Source organism: Sceloporus occidentalis, unplaced genomic scaffold (assembly GCF_023333645.1).
Source record: "Sceloporus occidentalis isolate IW3139 unplaced genomic scaffold, rSceOcc1.0.p SCAF_6, whole genome shotgun sequence".
Taxonomy (NCBI): Eukaryota; Metazoa; Chordata; class Lepidosauria; order Squamata; family Phrynosomatidae; genus Sceloporus; species Sceloporus occidentalis.
Window position 1 is genome coordinate 94,435,810 of NW_028316986.1, and position 23,922 is coordinate 94,459,731.

At 40.4% G+C, this 23,922-nt stretch overlaps 1 protein-coding gene across 1 annotated transcript in view; it reads left to right on the forward strand.

The window, feature by feature from the left end:
- Positions 1-18,975: 18,975 nt before the first annotated feature.
- The window catches only part of LOC149311124 (vesicular inhibitory amino acid transporter-like), a 31,888-nt gene continuing 26,941 nt past the window's right edge, over positions 18,976-23,922 (forward strand). The window contains exon 1 of the mRNA XM_089528475.1: positions 18,976-19,260. Within this exon, the coding sequence (XP_089384601.1) occupies positions 18,976-19,260 (285 nt within the window). The remainder of the gene's footprint in view (positions 19,261-23,922) is intronic.

Genomic DNA, 23,922 nt, shown 5'->3' on the forward strand with positions numbered 1-23,922 from the left:
TTAGCACCAATTAATATATATTAATAAGTTCACATGAGAGATGCCTTTGTAGTCTGACCAGATCCTTTCATCATTGCCCAATTATGCTGCACGATACTTCATGGGCCCTGAATTTATCCACAATTGAGTTAAATGGGCTCTGAATTTATCCACAATAGAGTCTGATTTTTTTTTAATGGACATTGAACTTCACATCTGCAGATTTCAATTTTTTGAGCAGTTACTTGAATTGACCAGCCTCACCAAAGGGAAGTGCCTCCATCTGTAATGGAAGTGGCAGGAGGCATAATCCAAGTCCTTGCAATACGAGAACTGACAGCAGCATACCATCCAACATTTCACAAATGAAAACCAGGACATCTGTGGCCAAGTAACATCAGAGTGTGGTCAAGCAAGCAAAAGTTAACCATAAGGAAAAACAGATCAACTACAGCAGTTTTTTTGCCAGAGCTTCCTGGGAAAAGGAAGATTCCAACACCCTCCTCTCTTCCTTGCTGAATTCCTTGAATGCAAACTATTTGTGCACTTTGAATTCAGTTTGCAGCAGTGGAAGTAGGCTGAAGCCAAAAGGGGAAAGTGAAAAAAGGAGAGACAATCTGGGACACTTTGCAAACAAAATCCTTAATCCTTTGCATGACAGAGGATTAATCAGGATTGTAGCTGCCAAAATAAGACAACTGCAGGATACACCACAGACATCTGATTGATGTAGTATTGATCAGTTACTGCTTAGAGATATGTGGATTCTGGCTACATCTGCACTGCAGAAATAATCTAGGTTCACACCACTTTAACTGCTATGTGTCAATGCTATGGAATCCTGGGATTTGTAGGTTACTGTGGCACCAGAGCTTTCTGATGGATAAGGCTAAATATCTCACAAAACTACAGTTCCCAGAATTCTGTAGCATTGAGCCATTCCAACTGAAGTGGTGTCAATCTGGATTATTTCAGCAGCGTGGATGCAGCCTCAGCTGGTCCTTGGAAGAAACCCCCCTTCAAACATCTCTAGAGACCTGTGGAAAAGACGTCTCTATGATCTGACACTATCTAGTTGCACAGTATTTATAGGTGGGCTACCTGAATGTTTTCCAATCAGTATTAAGTCTGTTGGGAGAAAATACCCAATGGAAAACCCAATTCAATAGTCCAAATGATCTTTCTACCATGAAACTACATTCACATAGAAGAAGAACAAAGGGAAATGGCTGATCAAGAGTGATATTACCCAAGGACCCTAAGGATGTTATTCTTATATCTATGGAGCTGTACACATGGACCAAAAAGTCCATGTTCCCCCCAGCCTGTCATTCTCCTGTTTAGATGAAACAGAACAAAAGCCCTGGGCTAGGGACGGACAAATAGGATGCCATTCCGGGGGATCTGGCCCAATCCCAGCCCAACCAGCCCTTAGTATGGTCTTTTAAAAATGGCTGTTTATTTTTTTAAGTAGTTTTCCAGAAACTACCATGATAGCTGGTAAGACAGACAGCCACACACACCATTACCTGCCTCCCCCCCCCCCCCCAATTCTTCTTGCAGTTCCCAGTTGTGGCTTGTGATGTTGGAAGGTAGCATCTGGCCATGTGGGTGAAGCCATACCCCTCATTTCAGCCCTTGTGGGTGTAGCAGAGGCCTGTAACTAGAATGGTGACAGGCAAGGTGTGGCAGTGGCAGAGGCTCCATGGTACAGCAGTGTGTGGATCTTATCACATGTGGTCCAAATGTTGCAGAAATGTTGCGAAAGTGCCAGGGATGTGATCATCCGTGGGGCTTCTAAAGTGTAATTGCGCCTGTGTTTGCTGCGTGACTCCCCCGTGCAGCAAAAAGAACCTGCAAAAAGCGGGTTCTCTTGCGGCGCAGTTGTGAATACCCATTTTGCATTGCCCAGAAAATCATCCCACATGTATAGTGTAATTTACACCTGCATGTTACCAACAGGAATCTAGCCAGAGTTTCAGATCAGGGCTACAGTTTTAAGTATCAAAATGAAATCTGGCTTTTTAGAACTATGCAGGATTAATTTGATACTATACTAGGACGTCAATGCTCAGTGAACTTGTACTGGGGGAAAAATTACCAACCTTGGACCTTCTTTATTATAACTGGGCAAATTTCTCACTGCCACAGAAGAGAGCATTATGTTCTAGGGTCAAACCAACAAATGAGCACGTTGCCTTTTGAAGACTACAATGAAAGGAAAATTGTATTATTTTTACTGAATGGGTTTCTTGGGTTTTAAAATAAAACATTCAATTGCTCATTTTTTAAGGGGAAAAAAGCAGCCAAGGGCTTTATCAGAAGTCTGGCTTTCACCTCAATCATGATTCCCTCCACTGACAAATCTACATAATGTGTGCTTTTGCACCTCCTCTGTAGATCTTAGGTTCTGCTTTTCTTACTGTCTCTTTTGTCTGTGCTGCTTTGATGCTAACTGTTTTCATACTATCCCTCAGGCTTTGAACAGTTTCTCCCTCCTTGTTTGACAAAAGCTATCCTCCACATTCAAATCCCTGCTTAAAATCCCCTTCTCTCTAGAAGCCTTCGAATACTGATCTCTTTGTTGACATCTCCCCCCACCCATACACACCATTTTGAATTAAATTGTCATCCCATTAATTGTTGTCTGCTAGAATTAGACTTTAAGCCCCTCAGGGCAGGAACATTTGTCTTATGTACTTCTAAAGTGCCATGTACATTTACAGTGTTCTGAAGGGGGGGTGGATACCTTTTTAAAGGAAGAACTACTGTAAGTGCTGGTGAGAAAATAACTTCAGAAGAAACTAATTACAATGTGGGCAGCATTTCTTCTGAAGAGAGTACAAACTGATGTTGTGAATAAGATGCTTCACAAGGCCTTCGACAAACAAGTTTTTAAAAATAGATTTACCTTAACAAGACCTCACCTCTTTTTGTTTCTTCTCTCCATTAAATGTCATTGGCTTAAATATCTACCAAAACAAAAACCAAAAAACGAAACTCAAGCGTCTGCCTCCTACAATTCATTTAAAAATATAGAATTTCAAGCACATTTGGGGGGGATTTATGATAATTGATTTTCACAAAGTTCAATGGCTAAGGATGGAGGACCCTTTTTTGGGAATGTCTGTCATAGAAATAATTGCTAACACCTTAAACATGTTATGAGTCCATAGGGATGTAATACCAATAGCAATAGCATTTACATTTATATACCGGAGAACTCAGCACTCTCTAAGCAGTTTGCAATCTGTAAGCCAATTGCCCCCAAGACAAACATTTTACTGACCTATGAAAGGATGGAAAGCTGCGTCAACCTGGAGCCCTCCAGGATCAAGTTCACAACATTGTGGCTGCAGTTTAACCACTGTACCACCAGACCTCCCTTATGAATGAAACAATCCTTCATCCCAGGTAGGTTACTAAACATTTGCTGCGGACTTAGAATAGGGCTGGACTCAGGAGTAGTCTCAGCAAATAAAGATTAAGCTCTTTTGCAGTAACTCGGTGTAATGCTTGTCACTCTCTAGCACTGTAGGAAAAAAACTTGTTTTTGTGGGAAGAGAGTGATCTACTTCAGCAAAGTTTGGGACCAATTTCTGTGGGCTCATGACAAGAGATGGAAAGGCCCAGAATCAAAACTGGAAAAATTGTGTGTGTGGGGGGGGGGGGGGGGTATTTTTTCCGGTTCTTATCAAATCCCCTTTTTTCCTGGAAAAAATGGATTATGAAACATTTTCATTTTCATTTAAAATAGTTAGAGCCATAAGTCTACATTTACTTTCCCACCACCACATTGTTTCATAATTATATGTGGTAGATAAACTTCTAGTAATAGTAAATATAATATCTCACATCATTGCAATTCTTGGTCTTGGTTTTCTTTTCTCAGTTCTTTTTATGGGAATGAGCACTTTATGTCTTTCTGGCACAATGGAAGACTAGAGGAGACAAAGTAATTTTCCTTGTTTTATTAATGTTGATAGTTTCTTCTGGTTTTTTTTTGTGCTTTCTCCTCATAAACTGACAAAACCAAAGAGATTCCTCATACTTAAGGTGTCCAGGTGTTCTGTACAGTTTGGGATGCTGCAGTTTGGTTTGGTACAACAACATTATACTTTTAATATATCAAACATGATAATTTCATGTCAAATTACATATGCCAAATTAGGTTATAATTTGTATGTATTAGTAACAAAGTGATTTTATGTGAAGAGTATCAAAATTGCATTTTTTCAACAAAATGTCCTTTTTCTCAGAAAATAATGGAGAAAATTATGAGAGCCTGCAAAGTGTTGTGGTTTGAGTGCTGGGCCAGGGTTTGAATTCCTTTTTGGCCCTGGAAACCCACTGGATGACCTTGGGCAAGTCATACTCTCTCAGCATCACAGGAAAACAAGGACAAACCCCCTCTGAACCAATTCTGCCAAGAAAACCCTGTGATAGGTTCAACATATGGTTACCATAAGTCAGAATTTAAACAATCATTTTTTTCCAATGCCTTCCAGATCTTCAGAAATTTTAAATTTCTGGCCATGATATATATATCTCTTTAACCCAACAGCACATGTGTGTCCTCTCAACAGCTCTATGAGATATCTTCAGATCTGTCCATCTACAGTCTGTACCTTATATGAAACCAGCCCAAAAGTTATGGATTTTCTTCCATATCATTCATATCAAAGCAGAATATAACCTCTGAACCTTCTAAAACTGCAGCACTTAAAACTAACTAACAACATGGTTCCTCCATAACAGATAATCTTTTTGGGGTGAGATTTTGTGCTGGCATGAGGAAAATTTGAACTCTTTAGTTCATATCTAGCTGAAAATAATGGAAAAGTAGAATCTTTTATTGATCAATCTGGTAATTTGTTCATTCTGCAAGAGGGGCTTTAGCCATTGATTCCAACATAATGATTTATGCTGGTGTGGAGGACTGGCATATTCAGTGGTCTGCAGTGCTAGGTAGTTTAATGTGTTATCATTTCCAATTAATCTCGCAGGAGTGTATGAAAGCCAGCAATTGTATATATGATGCCACAATACTGCATGTCAGGTGATAAAATGGAAATAGTTAACTTTTGTAAAAATTCCAACAATTGACTTATTATCCCTGCAGATCTCAAAGGTATGCCCAAATAAATAGCTGTGAAATTTCTTCATACCCGATATTACCTTTTTCTTCACTGGAGAAAGAGTGATAGATGCTAGGTGCATTCTCCTTCTGTAGTATGTTGTGGAGCATACAACTCTTCACTCAGCCACTGGGGAGGGCAGGCCTCAGCCATTGTCTGGGATGGAAGAGGTGGGAACAGAAATGTTTTATATATACGCTATACACATAGCCTGAATATATATATGATTTCTATGCTGCCTTTCTCCCAGAAAGGGACCCAAAGCAGCTCACAAATAAAGTAATGTTATACACAATATTTTTAATAATTTGTGCATGAAACAAAGCTTTGTACACCAAACCATCAGAAAGCAGAAGTGTCACTGTCTTAGACACCCTATCTGGACAATTCTGGATTTCGGGATTTCAGATAAGGGATACTCAGCCTGCAGTATAGTGTTTCTCCTCTTCTGTGGGAAATGTCTCTAATTTATGAGTGGGTTGGAGTAGTGCATTGGATTCAGGTATAATGGAAACAAATGGGGAAATAGCCATTATAACTGGAAAAACAAAAATTAAAATTACATAATTAGGACATGTGGTAACCATGGCACCCTAGCAGGCATGCATGATATGCATCATCCATTTATGATAACAAATCTGAATGAAGCTGCAATGCTGTACACGTTTATCTTAGATTCCCCCCTCCCCCAGCTCAGTAGTGCTTACTTTTGAATAGACATGCATAGGACTGTGCTGAAAGGAATGCATTAAGGGATAACACAACAGTTGGGTCAGTGCTCCTTTTATTTATTTTTTAAAAAGTAAAGAGAGCTAAATATCTGTTATAAACCACTAATCATGAATTATTTGCTAAAGCTTCAAAAGTTTTAGTGATTACTTGTGTTGTTGGAGAGGAGGGCCAATAAAAAAAATCATTTTCAATAAATAACAAGGTTGAGTGCACATTTGCCAAAACCCTCTTAGTGTGAAAATGTCAAGTGAAGCACTCAAGTGTTTGTTACTTTGCAGATGTCTTACTTTGCAAGGGCTGACCTGAAAAAAGGATTATTGTATGTTATTTAGGAGCACCTCAAATTATGCTAAGCTTGTCACTTGTGGGGCAATTGAAAATACTCCCTGGTCTGGAAAGCTAAAACTGACATTTAGGTAAGATCCAGTGAAAAGAAAACAGTAAGGAGTTAATGAGGGGAAACAGAGTTCATCACGCAGTTATTCAGCAAAGGCCAGAAGTTAACTGAAATAATAAAATAAATACCTTCTCTTCAAATATGTTTAGCCCCTGCAGGTATGAAAACACAAACCCCTAATCAAGGATTTCATATCCTGATGACCACAGATGTGTGTGATTCACATTTATCTCTTTGTTCCTAATGTGGTCCCATAAGTTCATAGATAGGAATGAGGAACTTCTACCCTGCAAATGATGGCTGTATCTACACTGCAGAAATAATTCAGATTGACACTCCTATAACTCCCAAGGCTCCATACTGTGGAATTCTGAGCATTGTAGTTTTGTGAGACATTTAGGAGATTAGCGCATGGCCATTTTTGCCCTGCCCATGCATGGGACGAGATTGGAGCAGAATGGGGGGAAATGGGTGTTATCACACAGAAAATTGCTGATGTGCTGCTGCCTGACCATCACTCACCCCCCAGGCAAGCTCTGCTGGCCTGTTTTGATGATATGTAAGGCTTCTATACCACTAAAATTGGCCGGCAGAGTGCGCCTGGGGGGTGAGTGATGGTCAGGCAGCAGCGCATCAGCAATTTTCTGTGCGATAACACCCGTTTTCCCCCATTCTGCCCCAATCCCACCCAGTGCATGGCCAAGACAGAAAGGGATGTGAAATAATCTCCTAAATGTCTCACAAAACTACAGTTCTCAGAATTCCACAGCATTGAGCCTTGGGAATTCAAGGAATGTCAACCTGTATTATTTTTGCAGTGTCAAATTACAACATCAATCTCCCTGTGCCAGTGAAATAAACAATAAGAAAGAGAATCTTAGCAGTTTTAGCTTTTATCAGTCCTACCAAAATGTCTTCCTTCTACAGCAGGGGTGATGGTCACATGTTTCTTATCCCTGCTGTTGAAGGTGGACTCTCTTGTAGGGTAGGAAGAAATGAAACTTCTGAGATTTCCTTGCTTATGTAACTGCTAAAGGAAGAGGGCCCACCTTCACCAATCCACATATTTTGAGAACTAGATAAATCCATATCATGAGACTTGAGCTAGCAGGACTCTGTCTACCAAGTACTGGCATTTATTATTTTAAGAGCACCTTTTAGGCATTGTACACAAATTAAATCAACATAGCCCTGGCAATCTCATTAAGAAAAGAGGAGATGGGTAGAGAAGGGGGGATGCATGTCAAATATTATAATCACTAAACTGACACAAAAAATAATCAACAGCTTCATTGTAGCAGAGGAAAAGAGCTTGATTTTAAATATTCATGTCTTCATCTGAGACTCATCCTCATGTCTCAGCTCAATAATGCATAAGGGCTAGATAGCTTGTAATATCCAACAGAAAGGGGTATTTTCCCCTCCTAAGCTACTGTGGATATTTCTTGGAAGCACCCTGTAATGAGCCTGTATCATTTCTTCTTCAGATCCAAAGGGAAAACATTTTCTGAAATTAGAGCACCAAGTCAACTCAAGCCCAGAACACAAACCAATATAGTAAAATGACTCGAGGTTTTCAAGCCTCCTAATTAACTTTATTAAAACATACAAACTCATGTTTGAATAGATATTCATGGATACCATTAAAAGGCATGTGCTTAAGAAAAGCCAGAACTGTTTTCAGGATTATAAGTAACAAAAACACAGAAAGGTTGCAAAGTGTGTTATGCTAAGAGATATGAAAGAGGTATAAAAACTTTCAGCAAGTTTTACTAAAGTCCCCCCCCCCCACGCCCTCATAAAGCCTTGCAGTTTGACCAAACTATAACATTAGTCAGCCTCAAGGAACATTTTTGTTCCTCTCTTCACCAAGAAAAATGGTTGGTCTGATTAATTCAGCCAGCATGAAGAAAAACTTCCAAACAGAAGGTACTTTAGCCTCTTTGAACATTTTTGCAGCTACAGTTTAGTCTATTAATGCTTCTTTAGAAATCAGTCCCATAAAGCTGAGTGCTACTGAGTTTTTAAAAAGAATTATCCACCATTTCTTTAAAACAACAACAGCAACAACAAATAAGCAGGGAAACCCTTTTATTGTCTGCATTCTCTTCCTGCTGCTATTCAATGTCAGAGTTTTCAGTTTGCCACTCTTATCTTATGTTAGGCTCCGCCAAAACTTTTCACAAAATGTTGATATTTAGTGAGAATAAGTGTTACTTCAGGTTTTTTATAGCATCCTTTTAGTAATTTAATGCTTTCAAACAATTCTTAAATAAGTGTGCATATTAAAACATTCCTAAAGTATGCAACAAATGCGCTCCTAAAGTATCCAACAAATGAAAGCTCCCTTGCTTAACTAACCAAAATCCCACCAATTATTTTAATATTACTGCCTATACCCATGTATAAGTCTAGAAATTTTGGTAAAAAAAACTGGGTTGTCTTATCCATGGGTCAGTGTAAGTACTGTACTTTAATTCTTTTTTTTTAAAGGAACCATTCCCTTGTGAAAGGCACAAGCATAATCTATCATGGAATCACTGATATCGCCTCCAGTCTCTCATCAGTCCAGTCTTTAGTATGAGCAGTTATGCCTGCTCAAATTTTCTACGTTCTTTGCCATTGTCTTCCTTTCTTTATCCTTTAGATGCTTTGTTACATGCCCCTAAGTTTTACCCTCGACTTATCCATGGGTCATATCAAAACCTATAATTTTGGCCCCCAAACCTGTCCTTGACTCATACATGAGGTCAACTTATAGTCGAGTCTATGGTAATCCTTTTTTATAGTGCAGATCTACATAGCCTGTTACTGCCATCATCCATAAGCATTGGTCATGCTGACTGGGGTTAATGGAACCAAAACACCAAGCCAGCACCTACCCACCAACTGTTTAGCAGGGTCAGTCCCAATTAATCCTCTGCTGTCCCACTTGTCAGCTGGTTATGGAATGTTCCAGTTTTTCTTTCCTTCTCTCACTTTTCTCCTCATCTTGTTTCAAAATATGCAAAATGAGTTCAAAGTGGAAAAATAGTTTCCATTCAGTTTACTTAGACAGAGGGAGAAGATGGGTCAAAGTCTTGGCCTTCCTGGTAAGCTTATTTGTTTTGTAGGTTTTTTTTGTGGGTTTTTCGGGCTATGTTCTAGAAGAGTTTCTTCCTAGAACATGGCCATATAGCCTGAAAAACCCACAAAAAAACTATGGATGACGACCATTAAAGCCTTCGACATTTGTTTTGTATTTCCTTTTTTCAGGCTTTACCAAACTCAAACCATAAATTCCAGGGTTTCTCTATTTAAAATAGTAGTTTCACGTGTTTCTCATTAATAACTTGTTCTGTTATTGCCTGGCAGCATGGTTTTAACTACACTCTGATGTTGCTCAGCCACGTATGTCTAGATTTTCCTCTATGCATTATTGGAGGGTAAGCAAGCACCAAATGATATTACACCCACTGGCCTACCCACTGTTGCCTGGTTAAAGGGAAGACAAGCACAAAAGTCTATAATGGCTGGATCTATTAGAACTAGTTTGCTGTGCCTCAAGGGCTTCACAGCTCTTCTTCAAAGGTTTGACAGGGTCTTCTAGAATGTTCCTTGATAGCTTATCTGAGAATATCATTGCCCATGAGGTGGAAACCTCTCCCCTTGGCATTTCACAGTTTGTCTACTTTTGTATTAAGAAGCTCTATTTTATTGAAAGGGCAAATTTTAAGGTGAAAATGCAAAGTGACAAATATTTCACTTAGCTTTACTTCAGCCACTAGTTTTAATGTCAGCTACTTTGCTATGCTAAGACACTGTAGTTATGGAGGTACTGCTGGTTTGTTGCAATAAATAATTTGGTTAAAATCATTTATCAAATCAAACCAAAGTTATATATTTGTGATATATAAATATACTGTTGTGTTTCTTTGCTAGCCAAGAGATAATGTAAGGATATGTTTAATTCTGAAGTGGGTAATTCCCACTTTGGGAATATAGAAAATATCCCGGACCATGGACAAGGTACCATTTGTCATTTGTGGGATCAGTGAATTCTGGGAATTCTTGTTCAAAAGTCATTCCCCTTGCTTTCAATATCCAATGTACTATATGTTACTAACATGCTAACCAAATCTCCCATTTGCATCGTAGATAAGCTGAGCCGTAACAGGTATCAAAACATTTAAAGGATTCCCAGGATCTCAACAACAGTGATCAGTGGCCAAGGGAGTGAAAATCCAGGAACCGCTCAGCATACATGTCCTGCCCATTCCACACAAGCCCCTCCTCCAAGTTAATTAATCAAATTAAAAATAAATCTGTACATTCATCAAGTAGCATACAATGAGCCCTTGTTATCCACTAGGGTTTCATTCCAGGACCTTCCATGGATACCAAAATCTGTGGATGCTCAAGTCCCATTATATACAATCATACAGTAAAATGGTGTCTCTTGCATAAAATGACAAAATCAGTGTTTGCTTTTGGGTTGATTTTTTTTTAATATATATATTTTCAAGCAATGGATGGTTGTCTTCAATGATATGGAAGGCTGACTGTACATACACACTGTGAAAAAAAAAGGGTAGGGGACCTTCCTGTAATGGTACTGGCAGGCCCCAATGTTAGTAAGCAGCAAAAGAGCTGAATGCTGATCTCAAATGACTTGGGTTTCCAAACACACCAACACAATTTTTTCTGGATTTCACCTGGTTTTTAGGTATACTGCTCAGTGCCTATTTAGCCCATTATCTGACTTGAATTCTAAGCTTTCATTTTTTTAAAAAAGGAAATCATTAAATGCGTAGACTTATAGAGAAAGATGTATAGCTGCTCTTCTGTCCAGTACCTTTGGAAAAACAAACCTGCCCCAACTTTCAGCATGTTTAAGCCAGTGAGTGTGGTCTCATACATATCAGAAAAATAGTATTTGTCAAGACCATTGGTTGACTTTCAATAGGGTTCTGGATTTTCTTGGGCCAGTGATACAAAGCTGCAAGAAAGTCTAGCATGTTAAAGGAAAGGCCAGTTGAAGTCTGTTTTGCAAAACTCCTTGCAAAAATAGCACAGAAAGCAATGAAGCCATTGGAAGCAGGATGCAATAGAGCAGGGAAAGCCCAGAATATAAATGACAGTATTTAGTGTGAAGTCAAAGGCTTTCATGGCCAGCTTCCATGGTTTTTTGTGGTTTTTTCAGGCTATGTGGCCATGTTCTAGAAATGTTTCTTCCTGACGTTTCACCAGCATCTGTGGCCAGCATCTTCAGAGAATGTATTTAGTATTATTAATATTTAAGGTTTCATGGAGTCTTTTTATGACTTATTTGATGTAGCAATATTAAGCATTCTTATTAGAGGTCCAGAAAACAATCATGTTCAAGTTTATGAGGGGCATTTATGGTTTCCCACTGCATGTGAATGAAAGCCTGAACTGTATGGGCAGGGACTGAAATGGTAGGTTTTGAGAAATGCTGGACCAAAAGCACTGGGATGTGTTAGGCATGTTTGTGAACAATATTTTACAGCAGAAACATTTAAAGTACATTGCTTTTATTATCCCTTAGCCTAGTAGTCATCAGGAACAGAATAAAATGACCCAGAATATCAACTTTCTAATAGGACATGCCCACCAAATTTACCATATGCCTAGGATGAGGTGGAAAGGATGCATTAGATCACAAAAATTCAATGGGAACTGCTTGCACCTAATAAAATCTGTAGGAGAAGCTGGTGACAGTTTTCATTCTCCTTGTCCAAAGAATTTTTGAAGTTAGATTTGAAAGAGCCCCGGTTGAGGGCCTTAAGAACATACATAGGCCAAAAGGCATTGGTCTTTTTTATTTAACCAATAAAAGAACCATCTTCTGAGCATCCTGAGATAGGCTCCCCAATTTCTCTTGCAACATTTGAGACAGCCAGACCACCAAACTCACCGGTTGCATAAAACTAAATAGGAGTAATTTTTTTATTTAAAAAGTAATAAAAATCGCAATGAAATTACTTTCTTGTATCCATTCCAGCCTTTTCTCTAAATCAATGGCGGGATACAAACTGCCATATAGTACGTATTCTATACGTACTAGGGTTAGGAAGGGGCGGTGCTTCCGCACTCCCCTAACCCTAGTACGTATAGAATACGTACAAGATGGCGGCGCCCTTTCCACATGGGCGCCGCCATCTTTACGTACTGGACGCATAGCATCCAGACGTGTTGCGGCGCTAATGACATCACGAATGCGCCCATGGCGCTTCGCGACATCATCAGTGTGCCGCGGAAAGAAGCTCCGAAATGGAGCTTCTTTTTTGCTCCGCGCGGGAGCCGCGCGGTTTGGCTGCTGCAGCTCCCGTGCGGAGCAAATGGCGCCGGCTGGAGACCGTCGCAAAGCGGCGGTCTGTATCCCGCCAATGTTCTGGAAAATGGCCCAGAATACCAGCTTCCCAGGGAAACATGTTGCAGAGCCATCTCCAGTGTTACTACACTCTCTCCACCTTACCTTGCCTTCCCCTTCATATCTGTTTTTACTCCCAGCCCCCCAGCCCCACCTTACCCCCCAACGTGCTTTATTTCCCCTCTGTTCCCATTTCCTTTCTTGCTGTGATAATGGCACTGCCTGCTTTTCTTCCCCCTGTTTAAAACAGCACATGCAGCTTTCTGCAGTCTCCACTTTGGAGTGTAGACAGACAGCAGCATAAAATAAAACAAAGACAGGAAGAAGGGAGAAAATATTGGAGGTGCAGTTGTGGCTGCAAGGGAGGGCAGCATTGCAAAGCTGGGGGAAAGGAGAGGGAATAGGAGGGACAGCAGGCGGATACAAGGTTCAAGAGAAAGCAGGTGTAGTACCTTGAGGGAAGAGAAAACATGCAGATGGCAGAGCACAGGATGCAAGAGATGATGTTATGGCAAAGGTGTGAGATGAGATAAGGGAGGAAAATGAGGGAAGAGAGGAATGTGATGGGAGAGTGCATGGAGCCAGAAAGGAAAGCACAAAGTGATGGAAGGGGCAAACGAGGGAAGGTGGTGGCACAAGATTAGGCAAGGAGAAAAGAGAGGGTTGGGAATGTAAGTAGTGAAATGCAAGATGGGAAAAGAACATGTTGAAGGTGCAAAGTGAGGTAAGGAAGTGAAGCCATGGAGTAACAGATTGAGGCAGTGGCATCACTTGTGTTGGAGTCACCCAGTGTGGTAGCTCATGGTGTCAACCCACCCACCCACCCCCACATTGACTTCTTCCCATATCACACCATACAAAATCCTTAGCAAGGTTTTTTTTATTGTAATGATTCTCATGAATCCTAATTCCTGTATATCACTGAATGTAATGACAACAGTTGTGATATAAACAACTAGCAAAATTAAAATTATGCCTTTAAATTACAATATCAAATACACATTCTAAATGTACATAGGTCCATGTAATCAAAGTAAAAATTTGGTAGCAAAATAATAAAATAAATATATATATATTTAAAAATTAAAAATTAAAAATCAAAAATTATTTTTAATAAATCCTGGGACCTTTCATTTCTCTTCCCACTGAGTCTTGCCCCACTCTCTTCATCTCTCCAGTGTTTTAAATGGATGCAGGCAAAGGCCACAGTCCATTTCTGCCAAAAGGCAGATATTTGGGGAGTAGTGGTGTCACCTCCTGTTAGGGTGTCCCCTGGTGTGGCCAGTACCCCTGCACCCACTCCCCCCTATTGATGCCCCTGGAGTGAGGCATTCCCAAGTCATGAAGTGGGGCAAGTGAGAAGAGGGGAGAGGAATGCAGTGGAAATTTGCAAATGGAAATAGGTACAAAGTAAGACATAGCAGAAGGGAAGGAGGTGTGATTTAGTAAGTTTCACAAGAATGAGAGCTTGTGACTCTATTCTAATTCCTGAACTGAAGTATTACTTTATTAGTTCTCTCAGAAGACTACTCACTATGAAAATAGTGCTAAAGCTGAAACATAGTGGTTCAAATAAATGTCTTAAAGTGTTAAATTTGCATAACTGGAATGCAAATTAATAATATCTATGGGTAGACTAATTTGCATAATATGCAGATTAATGCACAGATTTGAAGATCTGGAATATGACAATCCTGTAGATGATCCAGGATGTTTTAGGCAGGGATGTTTCCAACTCCAGAAGAACCATGTGAATAAATACAGGCTATATCAGAGAGCACATTCCACATCCCATGCAGGATATCCATGCCTGAACTGGCAGACAAACATACACAAGCTGAGAGAAAATATGCCAAACAACAGCTGCAATTCATCTTTCAACTGTTTTTTACATGAGTTAAAAACAAACAGACAAATGAGTGTTTCAACAGTGTTTATTGTACATTTAAGAGAACTGACCACCACATTTTGAAGAAGTAGATACTGATGGATGCAAGCAAGCTCTAGTAACCCCTGTGGAACTATGTTAATTAAAAAAAATCCACAGAAAATAAAGAATATAAAGCCAAAGAAATGCAAGTGAGGAAGACAGAACCTGAAAGGGTGTCCTAGCAGAAATTCATTGCCCCTTAGGAGGAGTAAAGCTAGATGAGGTATGTTAAGGGAAAGTTGGCATATTCAAAGTGTGGCCTATTGCATGTGTGTATGAGGGACAAATGTCACTCTTAAGCACAGGGCCAGAATCCTCAATGATATGAGATGTGGGTTGGCATGTTAGGTATAATACCATGTGAGAAGTACTGCCACCTGGCTCTGAATATTAAGGAAGGGACCACAAAAGGACACACAAGAAACAAATCAGAGAGTACTTGAAAGAGGACCTCTTGCTAGAGAGAATTCCCATTGAGTACCATGCCTCTCTCTCTACTGCATTTGAGATAGATACTGTAGCTGACCTCAAAACCACAGATGAGGTCTTGCTCAAAAAGTGTCTCTTCTTTCTGTAGCCAATGAACCACAGTCCAGCCATGGGGCCACTGCTGGCCAGGAGGCACTTCTTTTTCCCAGCTGCTTTGGTTACTTCTGAGTGAAGCCACATCCTCAGCCCACCCTGACACCATCCATTTTTGTCCCACTGGTGTTGTACATTAGAAGACAAAGTACTTCTGAGCATCGATTGGCTGTGAGGTTAGATAGAGTGATTTATGAGAATAGAGTAATCTTTCCATGGTTAGACAGGTATTTTTATCCTTCTGGAGCCTGTATGTATCTACTCACACAGGGAGTTAAAGAACTCCCTGATAAGTGAACTTGTAGAATTTCAGCTTTAGTTAACATTAATTCCTATAAACACTTGCTGGAGAATAAGCACCATTTCACTCTGTGAGGCTGTGGTCACGGGGAGGGGGCAGTTACTTTCTTTTTTATTTTATTTTTTTGAAAAAATATTGCTGCTTCATTTAATTTTTTCAAAAGCAACACTGTAATCCCTTGGTAAGAGAAAGACAAACAATCTCACATTTTTCTATGTAATAAATGAAACACAAAATGGAAAAATAAAACTTTTGTTTCTGGTGTAACTTAGTTTCTCTGTTAAGGATGTTTGAATAATTCATATCTGCATTCCATTCCAATAAGAACACTTTAAAAAAATGTTAATTACATTTGCGACCAGATCACACCTTACACCCAGAGCTAACGCAACCCACTGTTTTTAACTTTTCCTTACAACATCAGCCATCATGACCATGTTCCATTAGCAATAGTAAAATAATCATATTTTATATTTCTGTACTTTGAGCTCCTTAACACATGATGCATTCAAGTCAACCAAAAGGCAAGCAGCAGGAATTTAACCCACATAGGATTTACCTGTTCATAGTTCCATGCAAAAGAGGCACAAAGCAATTTGTGGCATACCAGCAGCCAGAGTCCTCCTCATTTGTCTTTCCTCTATGCTGTCATTTTGCTACCTAATGTGCGAACATTTCAGTTTTTAAAGCCATTTCCTTATAGTTGATGTGAGCACTTTATAATGCTTTTAGCCAATCAGTAGTTTCATTTAGGGCAGTTTTTTAGTCCTCATGTTTTATGAACTTTGCACTGCTGTTTTATGCTGCTTTATGGTTCTTAAAGATTCCCATCATATCTGCCAGTCTGGACACCAATGCAATTTATAAATACCTAAAATGAAATAAAATATAGGGGAAGTAAGTCTTCTGGCAGGAGATAACTGAAAACAATAGTGGGAAGGAATAGTCTCAAAAACACAGAAATGCCTTTTTAGAAATCATATGTTGAGACTAGATCCAGATGTCTGTGTTATAATGCAGAACTCTTGGGGGCACCCCATTTATTACAATAAAGGGAATTGCCCTTTGTGTATAAGGGGACAACAGTACTGGCACCCTGTTCTCCAAGCGGGGGGGAGCCTTAACCCCCAGTTTTGGGACATCTGCGCTCCAGACCATGGGTTAACTGTTGGTTTCATAAAGTTTTTATAACAGAGGCACTATGTGTGAAATTAGAAGGTAAAGGCAGAATGACTGTGATCTTTCTTTTAAAGCAAAGGTGGTGGCTTTATCCCCACCAAGAAGGGCCATTGTATTATAGGGAAAGCCCATGGAGAACAGAGCCAAGTTTGATGGGCAGAGTTCAAAGAGCAAAGAAGATGGAGCAAGAGCCCAGATTAACAAATTCCCCACTTCAGCTTCATAGGCCTGTTACAGGCCTCTTTGGAGGTATGCTATTTAAATGATGCATGGGTCCTAAGAGTCCAGAGGTCACGCCAAAGCCACACTCCATTCCTAAGCATTGGAGTGCAGCTTTGGTGCAGCTTCCGGATTCTTAGGATGCATGCATCATTTAAACAGCATACCTCCAGAGAGACCCGAAGCAGCTTTATTTTGGCAGTCTGTAACAGGCCATAGGTAACTAATTCTGACACTCAGACTTTTATAGTACAGGATTATACCAGTGGGATAGTGAACCTGCTCTGAGTTTTAGTATGAATTTTAAAGAAGCTATCCAAGATATTGGAGCCAACAAATTCCATTGGTGCTCCATTCTTTAGAGAAGCATTGTTGGGCTTTTGGTTACTTTTGAAACATCCTTTGATGTGAACTTTAGATTATTTTCAGCATGCACACAGCTCTCACAATTTCTCTTTTGTACAGAAGATAGTTTTAACATCCCATGAAATGAGTAATGGAAGTTATTGATTTTTTTAAGATCCCATATATTATGGACTAAAATAAACAGAAAATTATATCAAATTTTGGAAGGCCATTTTGCACCTTTCACAAACTCCCTGGAATTTCTATGACAAAGCCAAATGCCATATAACAATCAAAATATACAGTTTGAACAGATCCCAAGGGTTATTGAGTCCACACTCTGGTGATGCAAGAATCCACAGCTAAAGCATTGCTGACAGATAGCCATTCCACTTCTTTTTAAGAACCCCCAGTGGAGGAAAGTCCATATATTCTTGAGTTAGTACAATCCATGTTTGAAAATCTCTTCAAACTGAGAAATTATTCCTAACGTTTAATCAGAATTTCATAAATATATCTAAAATAACACTACGCTCTAGTGTGGTGTAGTGGTTTGAGTGTTGGACTATGACTATGGAGACCAAGGTTTGAATCCTGGATCAGCCATGTAAATGGCACTGGGTGACCTTGGGCAAGTCACAGTCTCTCAGCCTCAGAGGATGGCAATGCGTAACTCCCTCCTTGCCAAGAAAATCCCATAGTAGATTTGCCTTAGGATCGTCATAAGTCAGAAACGACTTGAAGGCACACAACAGCAACAACAGGAATTCCTTGGAGAAAGGAATTCCTGTATACATTTTTATTTTCTGTTTCAATGAAGTTTATCGCACCGGGTTCTCGGCCCGGCCCAGCAGGAAACGGAAATGAGCGGGGGACGGATTTTACCGCACACACCCGTCCCTCACTCGTTCCATTCCCCCTCTCTTCCCTGCCCCTTCCGTTCCAGAGGGGACGCTTTTTGAGAACTGTTCAGAACAGTTCTCAAAAATTTCCCCCTCTGGAATGGATTAAGAACGGAAGAGAGGGGGAACGGAACGAATGAGGGACGGATGCGTGCGGTAAAATCCGTCCCCCACTCGTTCCGCACTCATCCCTACTCCTTCCGTTTCGTTCTCAGAACGCGTGGAAGGAACGCAGTGCGATAAAGTTCTAAGTTTGAGCAAGCTATTAGGTTTTTGTTGTGTACCTTCAAGTGATTTCTGACTTATGGCAACTCTAAGGCAACCCTATCATAGATTTTTCTTGGCAAGATTTCTTCAGAGGGAGGTAGTTTTTACCAGTTTGCAAATCTACACCTGAGATTTGAAAAACTTTGTTTTTTAAAAGTTTACCATGATTTGCCTTAGTAGAAACTTCAGCTATTAGCTTGCTAGTAAATGCATTTTAGAGTTCATTTTGGCAGCTTCAGTCAGCTCTGAGTGTGAAGGGCAGCAATTATTTTATGGAGACCGAGCTGCTTCTATTGAAAGGGATACTTGCATAATTTTGAACAGTGTATGCTGACAATCATTCAGAATAGCTTCATGATTGACTGATCTCCATAATGATGGCCATAACTGGGAGGTTTTGAGATGGAGGTATTAGTGTGCAAGGTACTCACCACAGTTGTTTCAGGGCAGCATTTTGGCCACAAATAAAAGACTGCAAAGTGTTGATCCTCACACAGCATAGCTATTATATCAATGCACTTAGGAACAATTGTGGGGGGAAGATACTAATAATACTAATCAATTCTGCAGAATTAACTTTGGTAAGGAAAAAGTAGCACTGGTACAACTATCTGACAGACATATAGCTTCCATGTTTTCATCTCTTCTGAACCACTTTGGGAGCTCCCTGTTTGTGAAAATGACAAAATGGAAAGGCTGCCTTTACACCAATGAAGAAAATGTCCATTTTGCCAAAGAGGATGAACTCAACAAGGCTCACGATGAAGAAGGAGAGGAAACTATTAGGACATCTTCCATGGGATATGCTGTACATAGCCAAGACCCAGACTATCACAGCCAGGTCCACACGCAAAATGCTCAGAGTACATTGATTTCCACCTGGGAAGCTGGTTGGAATGTAACCAATGCTATTCAGGTAATTCAGTGCTTAGTAATTTATGGCATCCATAATCTTTTCGTCTCCTTTTCTTAAACTGTCTTCATTTCACAGGTTTCTGAATATCTCCAGGTTGTACTCAAAAGTATAAAACGGTAAGCTATGACTGAATAAACAGGCAATTCTTAAACTGCTGATATATTGTATTTTTGTATGCACATGTATTTGGATATTCCTTGTTACTATTTTCTTTCCTACCTTAACTCCCACAGCGATCTCTTTCTGCCATTCTTGAAACTGAGATGAGTCTCTGTCTCATTTACTTTTGTTACTTTATAATGTATCATGTGAAGTGATCACTCTGCCTAAATAATTAAATTGGTTGGATACAGATTTCATAACAGTTAGACTAGACCAGAAAATGCAATCGTACTCAAGTTAGTTATTATTAGCTGAAGAGCCATTGATTTCACTGGGTCAAGCTTACCAGTAATCAAGTATGGATACAACCAACCAGATGTAATGACTTAGCAAAACCATACTTTGTAGTAACTATTTCCATGGAAAACCATTTACTGATATATTGTGTAGCTACATGTGCAAAAATATTGCTTTGTTAATGGTGCAAATGCAAATACTATGGTTTTATGAGTTTTCCTGTTGTATATAAGAAGAGAATCAGGAAAGGAAAATTTGACCATTGACTCATAAATTCATGATCATTGACATTCATTATATTGAATTTGTTCAGGAACAGAACATGTTCATACTTGTATATGTTTGTAATGCTGACATAGCTAGATAACTGACAGAAGGAAAGCAGAAGTGTCCTGGCAACATTTGTATTTAGGAGAATATGTAGCCAAGGGTCCGTAGGGGAATTTTATTATGTTGTTATTAGTCCAAATATTGCAAGAGGGGGGCTGGCTACAAGAGCCCACCGAGATCGTCTCCCGATATGTATACGGAGTAGACCAGGGTATCCCAATAAATGGAGCTGAGACAGACTTCTAGAATTAATAACCAATTTATTTATAAGGGGAAAAACACATACGATTCACTAGCATACACACACACATACAAGGCTCAGGAAAAACATAGGTTAGCATGGGATAGGATTTTAGGCATCACTGGGGTGATACATACCAGAATGTAGACTCCCTCCAGGAATCCAAATGGAATATGATGAGGATGGCATGAGGCTCAGCCATGGAATGACTGGCCAGGAGCCAGGAGCCAGGAGCCAGGTCAGGGTTCAAGGGGACAGAGCTTCCCCCTGAAATCCAGACTGGCCCAGTGAACAGGCAAATCTGAGAGTATTTATAGGCAAAATCTTGCTTCTGGCAAAGGTGCTTGATGGTGAGAACAAAGGTGTTTAATTACTTGCTTTTCACCTGGATATCCCTGTCTGATTGTCTTAGTGGTCTTAAGCTGCTCGGACAACAGACCTGGGGAGGGGGTAAGAGCCTCAGGCAAGGCAAACATTTGCTCTTCCTGGTCATATGATAATCCTCTTATGCGACTCTCTAGATATGATGATGTGGGTGCCCCTCAGGGGTGTATGTACATGTCCTCATGCCTTGCTGGCAATGGTGGACAGGCTTGGAGTCTGGCCAGGGGTCATCCAAGGGTTATCATTGATTCCAAAATTTATATGGAGCAGCATGGGTAACATTCCCCCCCCTCGGAAATTACGAGGACTCACAGGTGGGTGAGCATGAGTATTTTCCGAATTAATCTTTGCCATAGAAATTTTGGTGTGAGAATATTGGAGAGGGCATCCTATTAAGGGAAGTATCACACTGGTGATGCACATGGGAAGCCTTTGATTGTCTGGAACCCAATCATACACCATACATACCAAAGATTATACAAAGTCAAAAGTGGGGGTGAAAAAAGGAATTATGGGAAACATAAGCAACAGAAAAAGCCTTCAATAGGCCAAGAGAAAAGCAATGAGCAGTCAATATGCAGTATGAAAAAGCAACAACCAATAGAAATGAGTCCAATGACTGAAAAGAGCAAATGAATGTGACATGAGTCCAAACAGTTGGTGGTTTGTATATGGAATGACAGAGTCCATGTTAGGTTTTGTCCAGCGGGAGCCAGATGGCTCAGTATGGATATGAGAATGCGGGCTTAAGGTATAGCTGTCTTGTAAACAGTTTCTTTGCAGCCAATGTCCATCTGGCGAGAGGATGAGCCATAGTTCTTGTATGCGGGCATTTGTCATAGTGAAGTGGGCTAATGTCCATGAGATGGCAGTTTAAGTCCAGTGGCGAGTAGTTCCACATGTGGAACACTTGAATGCAGGCAATGAGCTTTTGGAAAACAGCGATGAAAGCTAACAGCGATAGGTCTGTGGAGCTTGTCATCTGGACAGACAGCAATAAGAAAGGCATCTGGATGTAGGTAGGACCATGGAGGACCATCTGGAACAGGAGCAGAGGTGCGAGGACACCGGTTGTGTCTTGAATGATCCTTTGGAGGATGTCCATGGCAGCAGGGGATGGAGGACATCACAGGAAGGATGCAGGCAAAATAGTCTCAACCCTGGAGCAGGGAACATCACGAAGGCTGGGAAACAGCTTGGAGAGTCCTGTATCATGGCATCGATGGGATGACATCTGTGGGGTCTGGTCCGGCTTTTGGGAATGAATGTAGGAGGCTTACCTTCCCCATGAGGATATAGGAGAACAGAGCAAGGACAGGATAGAATTTTACATGCAGTGGGGGTGAAGGAAGACAGACTCCTCCCCCGCCTTGCTCCCGACAGAGCGGGTCAGCTTCAAAATAGGAGTGGAAAAGAGATATGGTTTTTATTTGCCTTGGAGGATGAAGAGGACAGTTTCTTCTCTCCTCCCCCCCCTGGTCTCCCGCAGAGACCAGGCTGGCTTTGTTATAAGACAGTTTTGTAAGAAAAGGATAGGACCTCCAACTTATATCTATGTGCCATGGGAATTACTGGAAAAGATAGGAATTTTTCCCTGGCTCCCCGCTGGAGCCAATCCTGATAGGTGAAGAATGCGGGAGAGGTCAACATTTAAAGCAGTGGCAAAGAAGTTCAGTGAGGCCACTGTCTGGCACTTAAATAGGCAGACAGATAGTACATAGAGGCCAGGGATAGGACTGGCATACACATGCAGAGTATAGAAACGCACAACATTAATAACAGAAAACCAAGGGGTTTGTAAGGCAATGCACTGTTTGGTTGTGGTCAATTTCCGGGCTTGACCAAGGCTGCTGTGAAGATGTGTAAATTTAGTCCAACTTTTAGCAAAAACCACCTCCAAAATAGCCAAATCATTTTTGGATACCAGGACCTGGGTATACTTGCACCATTCTAACAGAGGAGTCCAGCCATGGGTGCATTTTAGAAGCATTTCTTTTAAACAGTGAAAATAAGCTGGAGCAGCCCTGGAGGAAGTTTTAACTTTGGCAAAAACCTCTAACCATTGGGCTTGCTGACCGGCAAAAATGAAAAAGGCAAAAGAAAAGCAAAAACAACAACAACTGTATCACTGGAAAGTACTTTGACTGGAAAATAACTCAAAAAAAAAAAAAAAAAGTCACACAGTCAGGCGATTTGACCACTAGGCCTACTGGTAACCAAAACTATGGGAAGCAACATTAAAAGCTCATAAATCCAAAGGCCAAAACTCTGATAGCCAAAAAGATGAAATCCAAAACGAAGGTGTTGCCGTAAATGCATAGGGCTAACAGCAAAAATAGAACAAAAACAAGAACAACAATGAGAAGGCACAGCTAATTCTGGGCTGAGAAAGTGTGACTTTCACTCAGTCTCAAAGTTGCAGAACAAAATGAAAACAAAATGACACACATAAAAATACGCCACCGCCTTGTGGAAGAAATCACTCAGTTCTCCGAGCATAGGCAAAACAAAACTGGGTATATTTGCAACATGATCCTAGCCTCTGATCATGTGCAGAGAGCAAAGCAAAACCTTTAGGAGGTGCTGTGTGGCATTATTGGCACTCACTCACAGCAAAGAACAGAGCAACTATGAGAAGTCTATCCTTCCCAATTCCTAGGAGGAGAGAAGAGGATTTCTGAGCATGCTTAGAGTGCATAGTCTCTGACCATGTAATGAGAAAAGCAGAAACAACAGCTTGTGACTGACAGGGGTGTTTGTGAGACAAACTGGTATGAACACACTTCAAATTAAACAGTGGATCTGCTGTCCTACATAAATTGTGGAGGACAAAAAAGGTAGACTGCTTAGTCAGTGAGGCTCACCTATGAATTCCAAGGCTCTGAAACAGACAGAGTGGAGAGAGTTCCTTCACACTCCCAAATCTCAAACAATTACAAGCACAAATAGCAATTAATATATGGAAGACCAAGGTTGAGAGTCAGCAGCTAAGACATTTTTCCCAGATAGACTATGCTGATATGAGGCTCTTTATAACGACTTAACAGAAAAACAAAGACACTTGGGATAGACCAAGAGGAAGTTGCCTTCAAACTCCTGAATCCCAGGCAGTCAAGCAAACAAACAAACAAACAAACCAGAACAACTTTACAATGCCTGACCCTGCTGTGCCAGCCAAGTCTATGCAAATTAAGGCAAGGGAGACAAATGGGGCTCCCTTTTCCTGATCGAGCAGCCTGACTATGGAAAGTCTAGTTTTTCAAATACCTAAGTACCAGATTTATTTCACAAAAGGCTATGTTCTCTTA